General features: G+C 36.4%; 1 protein-coding gene across 10 annotated transcripts in view; it reads left to right on the top strand.

Annotated features, from left to right (window-relative positions):
* Window positions 1-2801: 2801 nt before the first annotated feature.
* LOC149564688 (protein SAWADEE HOMEODOMAIN HOMOLOG 2-like) overlaps window positions 2802-18633 on the top strand; it is a 264627-nt gene continuing 248795 nt past the window's right edge. For 3 of the 10 annotated variants that reach the window (XM_089818238.1, XM_089818239.1, XM_089818232.1), the window contains exons 1-4: window positions 2898-3087; window positions 5936-6021; window positions 6183-6228; window positions 6349-6490. In XM_089818238.1, the coding sequence (XP_089674364.1) occupies window positions 3034-3087; window positions 5936-6021; window positions 6183-6228; window positions 6349-6490 (328 nt within the window). In that variant the 5' untranslated portion in view covers window positions 2898-3033. Of the gene's footprint in view, window positions 3088-5935; window positions 6022-6182; window positions 6229-6348; window positions 6491-18633 lie in introns of all 10 variants that reach the window. The other 7 variants (XM_089818233.1, XM_089818234.1, XM_089818241.1 and 4 more) reach the window with 6 other exon arrangements.

Below are 18633 nucleotides of genomic sequence, written 5' to 3'. Positions count from 1 at the left end.
ATGGTTATAAAACACAATATACAACATATCTATTAAATTTCTTTGTATTTATAAGCCATAAACTTGTTTTGGAAAAAAACAATGGTAAAAATGAAGAAGGAAATAATGTGTTTTGGATTGGAAAATTTGTACATGATAACCTTTTTGCTTTAAAAAAGAAAATATTTTTTTTCTTCCAATTTATCTTTTGTCTTAAGTCCAAACAATACTTATGCAACACACTTTTTATTGGGTTTTCCTCTAATCTATTAACCACCTCAAATAACATTGTGTCATCCATGGACAACTCTTAGGTTATTAGATCAATTCTCGAGCAATCTTGATTTCTCTCCACACTTACTTTACCCAAGCATATCAATACTTATGCTTAAAGTCTCCACCATTCTAATAAACAAAAAAAGGGAAGGGTGGATCTCTCTATCTTAGTCCTCATGAAGAGAGGAAGATATCATGTCGACATTCATTGATTAACACTAAGGATCTTGAGCACACTTGACCCCTTGCATATAATCCTTGCTGAATCCAAATTTAATTTAGAAAATGTACTTATCATAACAATTTTTATTAAAAAAACTTCTATTTTGAAGTTGATCATTTATTCGTATTGTTAATAATATTTATTCATTATTGCTTAGATTATAATAAAATTATTTATTGACATCTTTTAAATAATGCAATCAATTAATAATATAATAATAAAAAAAAGATCAACAATAATTTTTTATTTGAAATATCCCATTAGCTATTATATAAATAAGGAAAAGTGAGAGTAAGATTTATCATCAAAATAAATAATAAAAAACGGATAATGCAAAAAGATGAAAGTGACCACTATGTCTATGTTAAGATATAAAAAAATCTTCTATTTTATTCAATCTCAAAAAGGAAGAAGTATTATTCTTTGTTAATTTTTAATTCTTTCATATCATTAGTTAAATTTTTATAATATTTATTTAAAAAATTGAAATAAAAGATAAATTTATAGATAAAACAAATAATAAAAATAAAAGAATACATATTCTAAATATTAAATAATTTCATTATTTCTTTAATTTAATGTCTCTCATCATATTGATCTACAGACCTCTAAAAGTTAAGTGCTAAAAAAAAAACCTTCATGCTTTATTTTATTTTATTTAATGCCTATAGTCCTACCAAAATTCACACTCAAAATTTAAAAACTGAAACATTCAATAATTTAAACTTTTTAATTAGATGTCATTAGTTTATAAACTAAAAATTGAATACATTCAATAACTTTAGATTGAATAACACTAATCTAAAATTAAAAGCACTCAATTATTTTATACAAACTGCATAACTTTGAGTGTAACAGTAATGTAAAGGATCATTTCATTATTTTTCAAATGCTTCATCCCTTTGATAATTCAACCTCTGTATTCAGAATGGCTTAACAACCTGTGAGTTCATATTGGATTTAAGTTATTGGTTAGAGAAATCTCACCATAAGTTGTCTTGAATTAAGAGTGTTACTCCAAATTCAAAAGGTGTAATCCAAATCTTGATATAACTACATTTCAACCATCGTCCCCATATTGGATTATCATCTTGCATAGTTCTTTACGTAAAATAAATTTTACACATTTTATACATTGCAATCTAAAAATTATATCCCTCTAATAATTAAACTTGTGATTCCATATTGGATTATGAACATTTATATTTAAATTGGATCCAATTTTATTCATTTAATTGCAAAAATCTTCAAAAAAAAAAAAATTATGTATAGATTTTTTAAGATCTAAACCCTACATACCTTGATAATTCATCCTATGTATCCATATTGGATTATCAATTGGTGTATTCAAGCTGAATCCAATTTATTGGATCCTAGAAATACCACCCAAATTACATATGGACAATACACCCAAATCTAAAATATTTACACCAGCAATAATTTGATTTATAGATCAATCAACACAAGCACAATTAGGGCAAAAATATTTTGATGACCAGTCCTATCGGCTGCCATAATATTCAAACCACTACCACTACAAGTCGTTGAATCTAACGGTGCAGACTACAACCCAACATTAGAACCCATCCTGAGTTGTAGATTCACTGCCATTACTTCTACAACCTCCATTACAAGTTGCTGATTTACAACAAGCACACACAAAGCCTTAGAACAACTACCCATTATCTTAAGTCACTGATTTACAACAAGCACACACAAAGCCTTAGAAAAGCTACCCATTATCTCAAACACTAGAAAGGGAAAAACTCTCGACTTACATGAGCTGATAGTTTCTGCAAAACTCTTTTACTAGTTCCTATTAGTCCTATTTTTTTCTTGTCCTCTTATCGTTCTATTGAATTAAATAAAAAATAAAAGATACAAAACAATAATATAGATCATCAAAATGAATGCAAAATGGTGCATAATAGTTAAGGCACGTGGGTATGTAGTTGCTAGGTGTTCAAACCTTACAAGCCAAATGTCACCTTCTCTAAAATTTTCAAAAATTTTCAACGCAAATAGAAAAGACTACCACCAAAAATAACATTGGCTAATGGAAAAAAAGAAACAAAAAATCTTAAATTCACTTTAATAAAAAATTGGAGAAGAAGCTTAGGTCAGATTGCTTTTGCATAATTCCCAAAACCTGAATTAATAGGTAAATGCATACTGAAAACTTTAGTCTTTGCCTAACAGAGACTAATAATTGATGTGAACCACCTCCTCATGAATCAATGAATTTAATCCAAAAAAAATTGCACAATTAAATCTTATAATATTTGGAAGACATATAGACCTCTTACATTAGTCTCTCCTTTTTAACATTAAAATGCATAAACCCTCAAACTTGATCTCTCAACGTATATTTGAATTGGGATTCTTAAAGGGTTCATGCATCAATACTTCCCAGAAAATTGAAATAAAACCTTATTTTACGCACGCCCAGAGGATGTCTATTATTTAAGCTCGAGCGTGTTTGGTGCTCTCGGCTGAAACAGTTTTCTAAGAAAGCATCCCCAACGGCAGGAAAAGCTTTAAACTGCTCTTCGAAGATGGGTCGGCCTCCGCTGGCTGGAACACCTGCATTTCGGTTTCTACTGAATGAGGTACCAGATAACTTTTCAGTTATATTTTTATTAAGATTTAAAATAATATTTTGTTGGTTCACTTAGAGAAATGCGGTGTGTTCTATGACTTGTATGCTCTAGTAAAATTAAGATTCGAAAAAAACATATTTTTCAAATGTTCCTTTATTGTTAAATTCTATCAAGAATCTTCAATGCGGTTTAACCAGAATGCATCATTAATAAAATATAGTAGACTGGGAAATCTCAAATCTAGAGATGTTTAATATTATGCCATATCATTTTGAGGCAATTCATGGATGGTAATATAAATTAAATTTGTTTTCACTGTTGTTCTGTTTTTTCCTCGGGAATCTTTAGGTTCTGATGTTTTGAGTGCTCTATTCGACCTGTAAGAACCAGAAGGATCATAGCCGATGCTGATGGATCCAGGAAAGAGACCCGAACCGTCAAAACCTAATCAAACTATACAGTCGAGATCAGACGAACATTGCAAATCGAGTAATCTATCTTTCAAGAGTAGTGGTTTTCAAAATCAATTAAAAAGATGCTAGATAGTTTTGAGAAGCAAACCTTATTGCATTATGATATCATTGCAGTGAGATAAGAGTGAGCCTAATAACATTTTTCTATGAGTGTCGAAGTTCAGAATTCTAGTTATCTGATGAAGCACTTTAGTTATAACAGCAACAAATAGAGCTCAAAACCCTCTGTATGTGGCTGGGTTGATTAGTGTCAGTGCTAATGGATAAACAATGCTTGATTATACTCAAGATTTGTCACATGCTAGACACCCATGAATAATAAAATTTGAAGTATAGACAATTAAAGTAAAAATAATCTCTCATTTTACTTTCTAAAATGGGCTGTCATAAGTGAATTGGTGAACCTGCTAACCTGTTAAACAATGGTGGTCAAGTATTACTATTCACTTTCCAACAATAGCATAGTAAATGGTGGTGATAAGAAATCAATGTTGTGCTCCAATGCTGTTAATCTGATCTCATTGTGAGAGTTCATAACTTATCACAGAACAGGTTAAATGCTTTTAAGAGTCTTTAGAATGCTACATGGACATTTTTGATACAATTCTTAAAATATTTTAATGTCATTAATGTTTTTTTACATTGGTTTGTTCCCTCTAACATGGTGTTAGAAAGGAAATTCCAGTAAAGTGATGAATTTTCTTGCTTCCCATGAGGGGCTTATGTGTGTACAAATCCTTCTATAAATAATCCAAATAGGCAGAAGTACCTTTTGGTTCTAAATTTTTCTTTTGATTATGTTTGAGCAAAATTGCTCCTTTACAGCAGCTGATAGATATCAAGTAGTCCATATGGAGAACTGTTGGCTTTGTAATCATTCCCCATATAGAATCAAGACAGAGTTCATTGAGTGTTTTTTCGCCTGAAATTAGTACAGATCACACCTGCCTTTGTAGAGAGTATTTGGTCTCACAAAAGCTTACAAATGGAATTAGAATAATTTACTCACAGAGTCTTTAAAACTTTTGTGTCCAACTGATTGAAGAAAATTCTGTTCACATGCTCTTGGTGGCAACTCAAGTGCCTCAAGGTAGAAGGAGTAGTCCTCTTAATGTATATGGGCCTTTTATGCCTTATTTGAAAAAAAACTGCTTATGTCTTGAAAGTGATAGTGACAACAAGTAGTGTCACATCGTAAAAGGTTTCGCCATTCTTTGGAATGAGAACCTCCTTGAAAATTAATGTCCAACACAAGTAGTATTTTGAGGCAGAAGGTAGTGATGCTCTACATTGAACTGAAACTGAAATTTGTATTTTTCCCATGAACAACTTTATGGTAGTCACTTCTTCTACACCTTGCACTGCATAATCTATGCCACAATGATTGCAATAAACCATACTATTTCGTGATGTTTTACCATGAGTGATCCTCCTTGCATTTGAAGGTCCTTTTAACAATGACATGGGAGACATTACAAATGAATCCTTGTTATGGAATCAATATTCAATAAAGGTCATATACTTTACAATGTTCACAGCAAATTTGAAAAATGTTTCCTTGCTACAATTATGTACATGCTACAGTTGCGATAAGAGTTTGTGCAAAATGCAATGATGAAATCCATCATTATTACAGCCCTGTCCATCCTTATCTCATCTATGATAAACATAAGAACCCCCTTGCCAATAGAATTGGAAATAATTTCATATGGTTGTCATATTGATATAATACAAGAGGTGAACAAATTCATTCAATGATTCTAACATTGCCATGGAATTGATGCATTCTTACGAACACCCACAAATGTGTCATAGAGTTGTCCATGCTCAATCAAAGGAAGTATAAATACAATACCCAAACGGGTATCACAGTGCTACCCATGCACAGCCAATCTTGCTAGAAGCTTTATGTCTGCACGCAACCTAAGTTCAACATGCCTACAAACCACAAATTTACTTGATAGTGCTTCCTATTCTCAATCAGCAGGAATGCATGTGTACGACATGCAAACAAGAGAGAGGAATAGGGAGAGGGAGAGCATATTCAGGGGCATTTTTGGTTTGGGGAGAGAGAGAGAGAGAGAGAGTTGCTTATATGTTTCTACATGTTCAACGAGTTGTTTTTTGATTGATTTTTCTATATTTTGCGTATTTTAGAGCTGACTTATGAATTGCTTTAGGTATCCATTTAACACTGAGTTAAGTATCTTCATATCTTGCATCCCTGCCACATGTCAAAATTTCTGTACAAATCATTTCATTCATCCTATGATGTCATCTCATGCCTGTACTTTCTGTCTGTAGTTTTTGTTCTGACTGTATTGCACTTCTGTCACTGCCTGTTTTTCATAGTGTTTTTATGTTCTGGGGGTACGTGTTTTTAGATTGCAGACATGGAAAAGGCCTTGGAAGAAAATAATGGCTTAAATCCTCCCAAGGAGACTGTAATTTCACTTGCTGAGAAGTTCAGGTTAGTTGAATTTGTGGATCAATATGTACAGAAGGTTTATACCATCCTGAGTTAGCTGCAATGCTTTGAATTGTTTCAACTTTCAAGCAGTTCAATTCTGTAGTTCTTGACAAATGGTTAATGTTAGCCTGGTTTTGATGGATTTGTTATGTGAAATTCAGTGCATCTCCTGAACGACTTGGAAAAATAACTATACAATGGAAGCAGGTAATTGCTTGGCAATTCCTCTTGTCATAGGATTATGATATCACGTACGAGATGTTACTTTGTTTTTCTGTATATTACTAGAATCTAACCCGTTCTTTGACTTGGGGTATTTGGATGCAGATTTGGAATTGGTTTCAGAATAAAAGGCACGCTCAAAGAGCTAGAAGTGCTAAGATGTCAGAAAACTTATATTTTTCACCTCCATCTTATGATGATGCTATGGTACAGCAAGCATCAACTAATTCTTCTGCTGCTCTTTCAGGTTTACTTCTATGCACTGACCTTGGTGTTGGTACTTAACATCATGTTTATATTCTTGTTCTTTAATAAGAAAAATAATTTAAATGCAAAATCTGGAAGTGTAATGAAAATTGCAAACACTGCAGTGTCAACCATTCCTGGAACTGCTAGGCAATAGAACCAGGACATGAGACACAAGACTAAAGTTATATTAAAGCTTTCAGCATTTCATCTGTGAGACAAATTTAAAGAAAAATTGTTGAGCTAACCAAACTATGATTATTCTTCACATGTTCAGGAGTGGACAGGACGTTACCGTTTTTGTGAAAAATATTGGGCAAATCAATAATGTTAGCTGTAGCATCTGTGAAAATTTGTATTACTATTTTCTCATCCTTAATCTATTCAAAACCATATGGAATCTGCAAGGATAAATTTCAGTAGTGAAAGAAAATTTCATGAGTGTGGGCTTTGCCCTGGGCTGAGCCTCAAACGATTCTACACATTAGCTGCACTCTCGTAAAGAGCTTTGAGGGCTTACTAGAGATAATTTTGCTTATATCTTCTCTTATGCCTGTTTAAATTTGCAACTCCTTCAAATCATCGTGTGTAATGTCTCCTTTTAGGATAACCAGTGAATTTGGGACAATTCCCCTTGCAAAATCAATTGCAAGAGACTTCTTTCCTTTACATCTAGATTATTACTAATATTTTATACACATACGCACACACACGCATATATATGTATGTATGTATGTATGTATCTATATACATATGTATGTGTGTGCGTGTGGAGAGAGAGAGAGAGAGAGAGAGAGAGAGAGAGAGAGAGAGAGGCACATACATACATATTGAATGCTGATCACTGCTATCTCTGGTTAATCAGAAATATGCTAAGTGATTTGATCTATATATCTGCACTTCGTGAAAATCATATTGATGACATTATCTCTGCTATATCCGGTATGCACATGATGGTCTTGATATTCAATCTGATGTTAGCCTTCTCTGATTTTAAAATGGAGAATATGCTATAATGACTTTCTATCACCTAGAGCAATGAATTGCTATTTCTGATTTAACAGTTAAGTATATGCAATTTATGTATATATGATGCTAATATTGCTCGTAGCAATATGTTGCAGTTTCAAGTGTGTTGATATTTTCTTGCAACAAGAGAATGATGTTGTTTCTGTTGTAGATGATTTACAGTTGCAACGGTGGTGCTGTCTCTGAATACGCTTTTGAATTATTGAACCAAAGTAGGCCAAAAGTCTTATGCTCAAACGAGCAGACACAATAAAGGATGAATAAGAGATAAATATTTTTCAATGATGTTTAATTGTGTGGAGTTGAACTGCATCTTATATCTTTGCATGGCAAGAAAGGATGCATTTTGTGAGACACCTCTTCTTTTCGTAACTGATTCACGTCTCTTCATAACTTCATCGATCTGCATATTAATGATTAGTTTATTAGCTCTTTAATTTCTGCCACATTATTAGTTATAATTATTGCTCATTATGATTAGTATAATCGACGGTTTATGTCTGTGTGATTTTATTGACTTCCCTCAAATATTTCTTAATAATTCCTCAAATGATATCCTCATAATCTTCAATTGCAGTTCTTGTCTATAGCTTTGATATTATTATTCACGGTAATTTTAAAGGATATGTTCGTGCTATCTCTTGTCTAATTTTGTTCTTCAATAACTGATATTCTTGGATGATCTTTCTTGTCCAATCTTTACATGTGATCCAACTCCAAATCAAAATAGCTGATTGTATATTTTGATGGATCTTCACTTAATCCAGTGATTATTCTTTCAATGAATGACAATCTTGGTTTTGTAATTAAGTGTCTTAATGAGCGAAGAATTTGCCATACCATTTATTAATATTATTAATTCAGTTATTGATTGAACAATATCATAACTCTATTTAATCGATGATAACAGTAGTCTGCTTTGTGTAATGTATCCCTTATGTTCCTTATATGGTGGATTAGGGTCCTTTAAGAGATGACATAGTTCTTCACACAGCATTCTCAATAGGGTTTGCTGATTGATTTCTTATGTATTCAGTCTGATCAATGATGATCATCTCTCTCCTCCTTTTTTATGCTGGTGATCTGTTTATTCCATAATATCTTGTTAAATATCGGTTGTGCAAAGCTATAGGGTTTTTCTTCTTGATAAGGACGTGTCCTCCATCTCTTCCACAAACTTCCTTACACTGATCACGATTAATCTTCTCCTTGTTTGCTTTATGATCGCTGTTATTAATCTCCATATAATGTCTCACAATAATTTGTCATGTCATGCACATTCTTCAGGTGTGATAAATGCATGGTGGTCTATATTAAACATCATACGTATATTATCTTCATATCTATTGACACCATTAGGAAAATTGTCTTATTTATAAGATTTCATGGTTTTATTAGAATATTATAATGTTTCATATATGGTCATCTTAGTTAGTCTTTAGTTTATTAGATAGTTTCTATTTTCGTCTTTTGTTCACGATTGTTTCTTTTAGAAACATTGTCTTTGTAAATCTATATAAGGAGCTTTCATTTCCTTTGTTTAATACAACTACAACAACATCAATTTACCATAGCGTGTTATCAGAGTAGGTCAATGGGATTTCATAAAATTTGGCAGATTTTTTAAGGAAAATTCGAGCCTTTTTTGATCTGGCATATTTTCCATAAACTTTCTTTTCGATTTTCAGAAATTAAAATCGTTAAGAGGTATTTTATGAAACTTTAATGGTTCGTCTTTGAGAATTTTTGCTTGAAATCGTAAGCTTGGTTAAGGGTTTTGATCCTGTGATTTCTTGGTTGTAGAAAAAGTCTTTAGTTTTTGAGGGTCGCATGTACTTGCATGTGCTGGTTTACCATGCAAAGTTACGTGTTTTGTCACCCTTAAAAATTCTTATTGGTTTCTATAATTTTTCCTTTAAAAATTTCTGATTTTGTAATTCTCAAAGTTGTGTGGGGTTCCTTTGTGGGTTTATAATATTTTTCTCAAAATTTATCTGGTGGGTTTTACCAATTTTCCTAATAAATGAAGCTTTGTATTCTCTTATTTGTGTCTCACAAATCTGTTTGGGTGTGATTCATTTTTCACCTCAAAAATCATGTTGGGTTTTGGTCAAATTTTTACGTCAAAAATTGTGTTGGGTTTTTGTCGATTTTTCTTTTCAAAAATCATGGTTAGTTGTTCTCGGTGTTTGTCTTTGTCTCCAAGGAAGAGCAACTTCGTTATCCAACATTAGGTTGGATATTTTGTGATGATTTCTAGTCAGATGCTTTGCTGACTCTTGGAGGATTAGTGACAGAGTCAATGGAAGGCTCTTATCTCTTTTTGCAAAGCATTTTGTAGAAGGGTTACCCTTCTTTGTTCTTATATGGACAAATTGGCTTCTTGGTCATTGACACTTTGCAGATCTAGGGAGGTCTCAACAATGGCAAAATGTTTTGTAGAATTTGTGACCAAAAGACATCAGTTAGACAATGACCATCAAGGGAGGTTATTAGAATATTATAATGTTTCTTTAATGGTCATCTTAGTTAGTCTTTAGTTTATCAGGTGGTTTCTATTTTTGTCTTTAGTTCATTATTGTTTATTTTAGAAACATCGTCTTTGTAAATCTATATAAGGAGCTTTCATCTCCTTTGTTTAATACAACTACAACAACATCGATTTACCATAATATGTTTTCCCTTGATACACTTTATTATATCAACTATCTACTTTCTATATATATTTAGCGATGTTACGGGGAGATTCATCTCCTATCTAGGAAATATGTCTCGGAGACAAAGACGCGTCTTAGAGACTTTTTGCGTCTCCTAAGACCTCAAAAAATGTTGGAGACTTCATGGCAAAGTCTCTTGGAGTCTCTGAAATGTAAAATTCAATATTAATTTATTTTATGTATTTTGGCCCTCATTTTGATGTTTTAAAAATTAAAATCAATGACAATCTGAATGATTTAATCATTGAAATCATTTTAATATTGTATTTAATAACTAAAAAACACTTTAATTTTTTTTTCTTTTTATCCTAGACTCTAAGCCGACCAACAATACTTAGAAATATTTTAAATTTTATTTAAATAGTAACATGGGATCCAACTTGGAGAGTAATGATTTTTTGGAAAGCATGATAGCTGAAGACCTTGAGATGGATGATCACAACCTTGTGGAGTATGTTGTCCGGCAAAATGGGTAGTTAGACGGTTACTGTTGTGGACACGGTTGTGTCGTTTCATTAGCACCGTATCAGATATTATAAATGTGGCTTTCACTTATGTATTTGGCATCATTTTATGGAACATTAATGTTATGCATGGAAGCAATTGATTAATGAATAGTATTTTACTTGATAAGTTATTATATGTTTCTTTCCTATTCAAATACGGGCTAAACATTTGGTGCCGTTGCTAGTTTGAATCCGGAATAGTATGGAAGGCCGAGGATAAATGGGAATAACTGTACTAGACAACCGGAAAACAAATGAGGATGACAAAACAAAAATTCTAGCAGGTGAGCATGAGGCAGCCTACAACTTTCACATCCTATATTGCATGAGCCTTGAAACATTCATACAGAGAGAAGCCGCAGAGAACGAGGTTACACCAAACAATGTGTGGGATGCTATGCATGCAAGCCCAACTATGAACATATTCTTAGGTCAACTTCTCCTTCTAATTGCACAAGCATACCCGGCACAAAAGAGATGCAAGGAAGAAGTGGAACGTGACGAACATCGTCAGGAGACCCTCAAGAATTTCTACGAGGAGAGAGATGCACGGCGTTGCAAAGCCGAACCATGAGCTTTTGAGCCGTGGTGCCAAGGGCACTTAGGAGTTTGTAACTGTCACATGAGTCGACACATGATGTATATAGATTAAATAAATAAAAGAGTGTTTTGTTTTGTTTTATATAATGTTATATTCCAAATGTCCAATCTCTTAAATAAAAATAGGAACTTGAGGGAGGATGTTGACGAATTACAATTTGTGCAGGAAGATATAATCCAAGCCGAGCGAAGGCAGCAACTAAGACAGCTTGCCAAAGAATGGACTGTGGGGCAGTTGGAGGAATCGCAGAGTGTGGTAGAAGGTGTGGGAGGCGCAGGAACCACCAAAGAGTGGCCATAGTTTGTTAGAACAATAAATACAGAGCAACTCCTCGTTGCTCGAGGACACACGACCCAGATTAACTGTGTTCGAGGAGACAAGGGAACAATTTCTACATTCATCTTGTACACCACTACGAGAGGGAACCCGTGAAGAAGTAGGAAAGTAGGCGAGGCCAACAGAAGACATCGCGGCACAAGAAAGTGTCATAGGGAAATTGCATGATGGTCAGAGTATCCCGTTGGGACCAACTCCTAATAGTTTTGGGACATGATCTAGTGGTCATCAAAGGACGAGAAACACAATGTCTCAAAAGCAAAAACTCCCAAAGTTCATAGGCTATGGCAAGGAAGACCATGTACGACATTGTCGTACATGCGAAACCATATGGACTGCCAACTCGGTCATTGACGCGAACGAGTGGCTGAACTTGTTTCCAGCTAGCCTATAGGGAGTAGCGGTGGATTGATTCTTTGACATGGACAAGGCGAAGACCTCCACTTGGGACGGTCTAAAGAAAGAATTTCAAGCAGGAATTCGATTGCTATGGGATGATAATGAGGTTGTCGTAGAGATCTACAACTGTAAACAAGGGAAGAAGGACACCGTTTGAGCCTACAATTGAAGGCTCAAAGATCTTGTTAGCCAGATGGGTACTCAACCCACGGATGAACTAAAGAAATGTTGGTTTGTTGAAGGACTCTACGGGGCATTGAGAAGGAAAATGAAGATAGTCCCACCCACATCATTTACAGATGCCTATGACCGTGCCCTGAACTTAGAAAGTGAGGGCAAGACGACAAAGAAAAAGAAGAAGAAAAGTAAATCCTCATCCTCCTCTGAGAGTGATGAGTCCTTTGACGAGGAAAGTAGTACAGACAGTGAGGAGGAACCTCGCAAGAAAGTACAGGCCCTCCAAAAGGACTTGGAGCGAATGAGGAGGGAGTTCAAGTCCATGAAGGGAACCACTGGTCGCACAGAGGAAGGAGGAATATGGTGTATGGATTGCAAAGAGAAAGGTCACCCAAAGGGAGTGTGCCCTAAAAAGGCAATGTGTGATATCTGTCAGATCTTGGGTCATTCTACAAGGGAGTGCCCGTTCAACATGAAGACACAAAGCCAACAGATATTGTTCACACAAGAACAACCATCCACCTCTAGCACTAATAATGAGACCTAGAGCAACAACAATGCCACATCCGGTGGCCACAGAAACAATTGCTGAAGAGGACGGGGTGGAAATGACAACAGGAATTGGATACAGTATGATTCCAAGGGAAGGCCCATAATCCAATGCCGGGAATGTAACCAATGGGGCCACTTCGCCAGAGAGTGTCCGAAGAACGACACTTCTCAAAAATTATGTCGATGGTGTGGTTTAGGGGACCATGAAGATGCCAATTGCCCAAAACAAGTAGACCTCCTTAACATTGACGAGGAGGAAGTTCTTGTTGTCAGTCACAACCAGGCCAAGAAAGCAACCTATCTTGACCCCATGCATAGAGAAGCAGATTGCGTGAGGCACGAGAAGACATAGAAAGGGCAATGAAGACTACAAAAGATATGAAAGATACTATTGCTAGATGATCGAAGGGGGAGAATAACTTGGTGAATCAAATGCTACAAATGGAGGTACCCATTAGACTTCAAGACCTATTATAAACGATATCACAACTAAGGATGACATTATTGAATGCCCACACAAACTCGGCAGAGACGAAGGAACAACCAACTGTACTAGGAGGGTTGGCCACGGATCCTATGTTGTTGACAGTAAGCAATGGTTGTCATCGACGGTGGTCGAGACGGGAATCCTCGAAACCATCTTGACGAACATCATTGTGGATGGTGGGTTCGGGGTGAACGTTCTTCCCGAGGAGACATGGAAGAAACTAGGCAAGCCTACCTTGTGGCCACCCACATTCAACACCCACATTCAACCTGCTTGGCGCCGACCAACAGGGGATAAAGCCCCTAGGGACCTTGGTGGTCAACAGGAACCATCGGGACGCAACCATTTGTGGTGGATTTCGTGGTGATTCCCTTGAAGAAAAAGGGATATGACGCCATTCTTGGAAGAGGATGGCTGGTGGCAGCCAAAGTGAATCATAATTGGAAGAAAAATATATTGTCAATGGAAAGCGGAGGGCGGAAGTTTGCCATTGATCTTCGAACTCAAATAGTAAGTGAAGAAATGGCATCGTCGTTGGAGTCCAAGTCAATCGGGAAACATCGGATAGATGAGGGAAGAGTCTGTATGGGAGACATGGAAGAAACTGGGCAAGCCTACCCTGTGGCCACCCACACTGCTTGGCGCCAACCAGTAGGGGATAAAGCCCCTAGGGACCCTGTTGGCTCAACAGGTAACCATCGGGATGCAACCATTTGTGTTGGATTTCGTGGTGATTCCCTTGAAGAAAAAGGGATACAATGCCATTCTCGGAAGAGGATGGCTGGTGGTAGCCAAAGTGAATCATAATTGGAAGAAAAATATTTTGTCAATGGGAAGCGGAGGGCGGAAGTTTTTCGTTGATCTCTGAACTCAAATAGTAAGTGAAGAAATGGCGTCATCGTTGGAGTTTGAGTCAGACGGGGAACATCAGACAGATGAGGGAAGAGCCTGTATGGATTCGAACGACGAAGACGTTTTAGAATTGGAAGAATGTTTAGGAGAGGAGACCAGTTCACTAAATGGACTTTTCCATTGGCAGTTGGAAGATTATGAGCTCTTCCATTCTTACATGCTTGGCACCAAGGAGCTTGAAGATGAGGAGGTATTTCTATTGGAGTTCGTGGAATACAAAGAAGGCATCGTGGAGATCAACGAGTCCCGCCCATTGCTTTGGAGGGAAGCTATAAGATACGAAGAGCCATCAATAGAGGCTACTAATCTTGGTGACGCGGAGAATCCGAGGAACATACTTGTTGGAGACGACTAGAACCCAGTGCTGAAGGTTGTGACATTTAAAATCTTTATGGAGTATAGAGATGTATTTGCTTGGACTTGCAAGGATTTAAAAGTAGTCCCGCCAGAGATGTGTGTCCACCACATACCCTTGGTACTCGGAGCCATACCTGTGCGAAGCGACCGTACAGAATGAACAAGAACTATGCAACATGTGTAGATGAGAAAATACAACAAATGCTGGAAGCTAACATAATATTCAAGGTCCAAACAAGCGAGTGGGTGTCACCAATTGTGATATCCATGAAGAAAGACAGGGTTCAAATCCAGATATGTGTGGATTTTCGGTGCCTGAATGCAATCATGATAAAAGATCTCTTCCCAATCCCGTTCACCGACACAATTTTGGAAGAAGTGGCAGGACACAAGATGTATTCCTTCATGAATGGATTCTTTGGCTATAACCAGATCTCCATTGCTGAAGAAGATAAACTGAAAACTACTTTTGTAGAGGATGGAGTGTATGCTTTCAATCGAATGCCCTTTGGATTGTGTAATGCACCTGCTACGTTTCAGAGGACCATTTTGCACATATTTGACAAAATGTCGGTAGGCAACTTTCGAGCATTTTTTGATGATTGGTCCATCTTCAGTGTAGAGGACAACCACTTAGAAGGTACTCCAGGAATGTATGGAGAGGTGATAGCGGGCAAGGCTGGCATTGAATCCTAAAAGGTGTTGGTTCATGGTTCCTCAAGGTAAACTACTTGGGTACATTGTTTGTAAGTTAGGATTGAAGACCGACCTCGACAAAGTAAGGGTGATCATGGAAATGGAAGCCTCGACAGAGGTAATTGAAGTCTTTTCTCGAGCACATCGGATGCTATTGACAGTTCATAAAGAACTACACATGAATTGCACTTCCTTTGGACAAGTTGACACGAAAGGGAGAACTGTACATTTGGAGTTCTGAGCAAGAGTCTGCCTTCATAGAATTGAAAAATAGATTGTTGGGGGCGCCCATCTTAGCATACCCGAATTGGGACAAGGAGTTTCACGTCCATGTGGATGCTTCGAACTTTGCCATAGGTGCAACGTTGGCGCAGACTGGCGACCATGGCCTGGATCACCCAGTATATTTTGCAAGCCAACTACTTTCAAAGGCCTAGAAGAATTACAACACCATTGAAAGGGAGGCCCTCCAGATGGTGTACTTGGTACAAAAATTCTGACATTACCTATTGGCTACACCATTCACCTTTTACGTGGACCACCAAGCGTTGATGTACTTGGTGAACAAACCAATTATCCAAGGCAGGATTAGCAGATGGTTGTTGCTACTGTAGGAATTCACCTTCATTACATTGTGCGACCTAGGAAGAGTCATGTCATTGCAGACCAGCTCTCCAGAATCAGATCCAGAGAGCCACCAGAAGGGGTCAATGATGATTTTCCGGATGCACACTTGTTCAAAATCGCCATTCTTTCAGGATGGTACAAGTCTATCGAGGAATATCTATTGACGTTTCAATTTTTGAGGGAGATGCCGCGAGTCGAATGACAAAAGCTAGTGTTAAGGAGCTTGACTTTCCAACTAATAAATGGTCTCTTATACAAGATGGGCCTTGATCAAGTGCTGAGGCGATGTGTAATGGAAGAAGAAGTGGAGTGTTCTGAGAGAAGTTCATGAAGGATTGGCAGGTGGCCACATGGGACCTGACACAACGGCACGAAAGGTCCTGCTTGCTAGGTTATGGTGGCCCACACTTTAGAACGATACACGGGAATGGGTGTTGAGCTGCGATACATGCCGGAGAGCCAACAAACCACTCTAGAGGGACTTCATGCTGTTAAACCCGTCCCACGCCCAAGAGTTGTTTGAACATTGGGGACTAGACTTCGTGGGTCTGTTGAAGGTGGGTAGGTCTCGACGTTGCCGATATGTGGTGGTGGCCACTGCGTATTTAACAAAATGGGTAGAGGCACTGGCACTACCTGACAACTCTGCAATAAGTACGACAATTTTTTTGTATGAACAGATCATCACACGGTATGGCATACCCATCCAATTGACAAGTGATAGATGGGGTCACTTTGTGAATCATGTGATTAGATTATTAACTACAGAATTCAAGATTTTTCATTCGTTGTCATGTCCGTATTACCCATGAGTTAAATGGCCAGGAGGAAGTGACAAACAAAATCCTTGTGGCCATCATATATAAATCATGTGGAGTAGAACAGGCAATTTGGGAAGAAAAGTTGCCTTCGGCGCTGTGGGCCTACTGCACAACATTCAAAATCACAATTGGACAAACGCCATTCCAGTTAATGTTTGGCCAAGAAGCCGTGGTACCTGCCGAATTCATGGTCCCAAGCTTGCGGATTGCCATTGAAGATAGACTTGGAGATATGGTGTTATATCCCAATTTTTGACCTAATTTAAAATATAGCCATTGAGGTTCACATGAAGTCAGTTGACAGTTAAATTGTTATAATCTTGCGAAATGGTAAGATAATCGTTATAATTATTTATACGAATTCATGGAATTGAATAGGTGGTTAGCTATTATGATTATTTATGATTAAATAACTTGTTATGGTAATATGATTTAACTGCAGAGAATTTCCTTGTAGGAAGCACGTCGAAGGTGTGGAAGCATTGTTAGAAAAGAATTAGGCACAGGAGCATCACCATCATTGGGCAAATGGGTTGTGTTGTGAGGTTCTCACACCATTGCCCCAAAACATTGGGGACCCTCTTTTTTTTTTGATCACCTTGGCAATTTCTTAGTTTTGTCCAACAATTTTAGTTTTTTTTGAAAATTTTGAGCCTTGGACACCTTCAGGCCAGTGGGAGAGACTTAGCTTATTTTCACCCTTTTTTTTTAAAACTTGATTTTCCAGAGCCACCAATTCTATCCTTAGGTTGAACAAATTTTAAAGAGCAACACTTGGTAGGATAAAATAGTAAATTTTCTACTTAGACGTTTTCCTTTGAAAATTCGGATATAATTGTGTAAATTTGAATAATCTTTCAAAAGGAAAATTTTTTGTTAGACTTAAGTTTTGAAAAATCTCAAATTTTTCTTTGGTGAAAATTTTAATTTTGTTGAAATGAGGCTAAATTGCAAAAATCGATTTTTGGCTCTAGAAGATATTTTATTTTATTTTTGTCAAATTTTTTTTATTGGCATAGCAAAATCGATTTCGGTAAAAATTGCAAAAAAAATGGCTTTAATAGATTAAAATTGCCTTGAAAACTTTTTGCCTTTAATGAAATTGGTAATTTAATATTGAAAAATGGCTTTTGGTTAGCCAAAATCCAATTTTAATGACGTATTAATTACTAAATTCTCATTAAATGGAAATATTTAACATCTCCAAGGCACCATTTAATTTCCTTTTGCAATTTAGAACTAATTGGCAATTTTAAAAGACAATTTTCATTTTGGCAAAATTAATATTTAGCTAAGTATTTAATTGTGGGCCATAATTTTGCATTAATTATTGTTTTTCTTTCTCCCAAGGTCCAAGTCGGCCAGCTTGGGGGGAGTAAGAAAGTTAGGTATAAGAGGAGGCCTCTCTCCCATTTCTTTGTCACTTCTCACTTCTCCTTCTCAAGGTGTTGGTGATTTTGCAAGAGCAGATCTGCACTCTTCTTGCTTGGCAAAATTTGTGGAAGGCGAAATTTGTGGGAGCCAAAATTTGTGGAGCCAAAATTTGTGGGAGCTGAATTTTGTGGAAGATAAAAATCTGATTTTTTCAAGAGGCTGTGATTTTTGCCCTAGGTTGGGTAATTTTTTTTGGAGGTGAATTGCATGATAAATTTATGATTTGCAAGGGATTTGAAGTTCTTTAGGTCAAGTCCTAATTCCGAAAAGTCGCTGTAAGATTATTGGTTAAGGTGAATTTTCATCATCTAGAGTTGCAAGGGGTCCTTAAGTTGACATCCTTCTTTCGTTCTAGTCTTAGGATTGCTTCCATTGCTTCTACTTGCCTTTTGGTCCACCACTCTACCATTGTGTAATAGGGCAACGAGCATGGAGGATGTTAGTGCAAGTAAGAATTCCAAGCGGACAAGACTAAGAAAGACAAAGAGGATAT

This window comes from Cupressus sempervirens, chromosome 3 (assembly GCF_028749045.1).
Source record: "Cupressus sempervirens isolate cs-2001-9-10 chromosome 3, ASM2874904v1, whole genome shotgun sequence".
Classification (NCBI taxonomy): Eukaryota; Viridiplantae; Streptophyta; class Pinopsida; order Cupressales; family Cupressaceae; genus Cupressus; species Cupressus sempervirens.
This window is presented reverse-complemented; position numbering and strand designations above follow the sequence as displayed.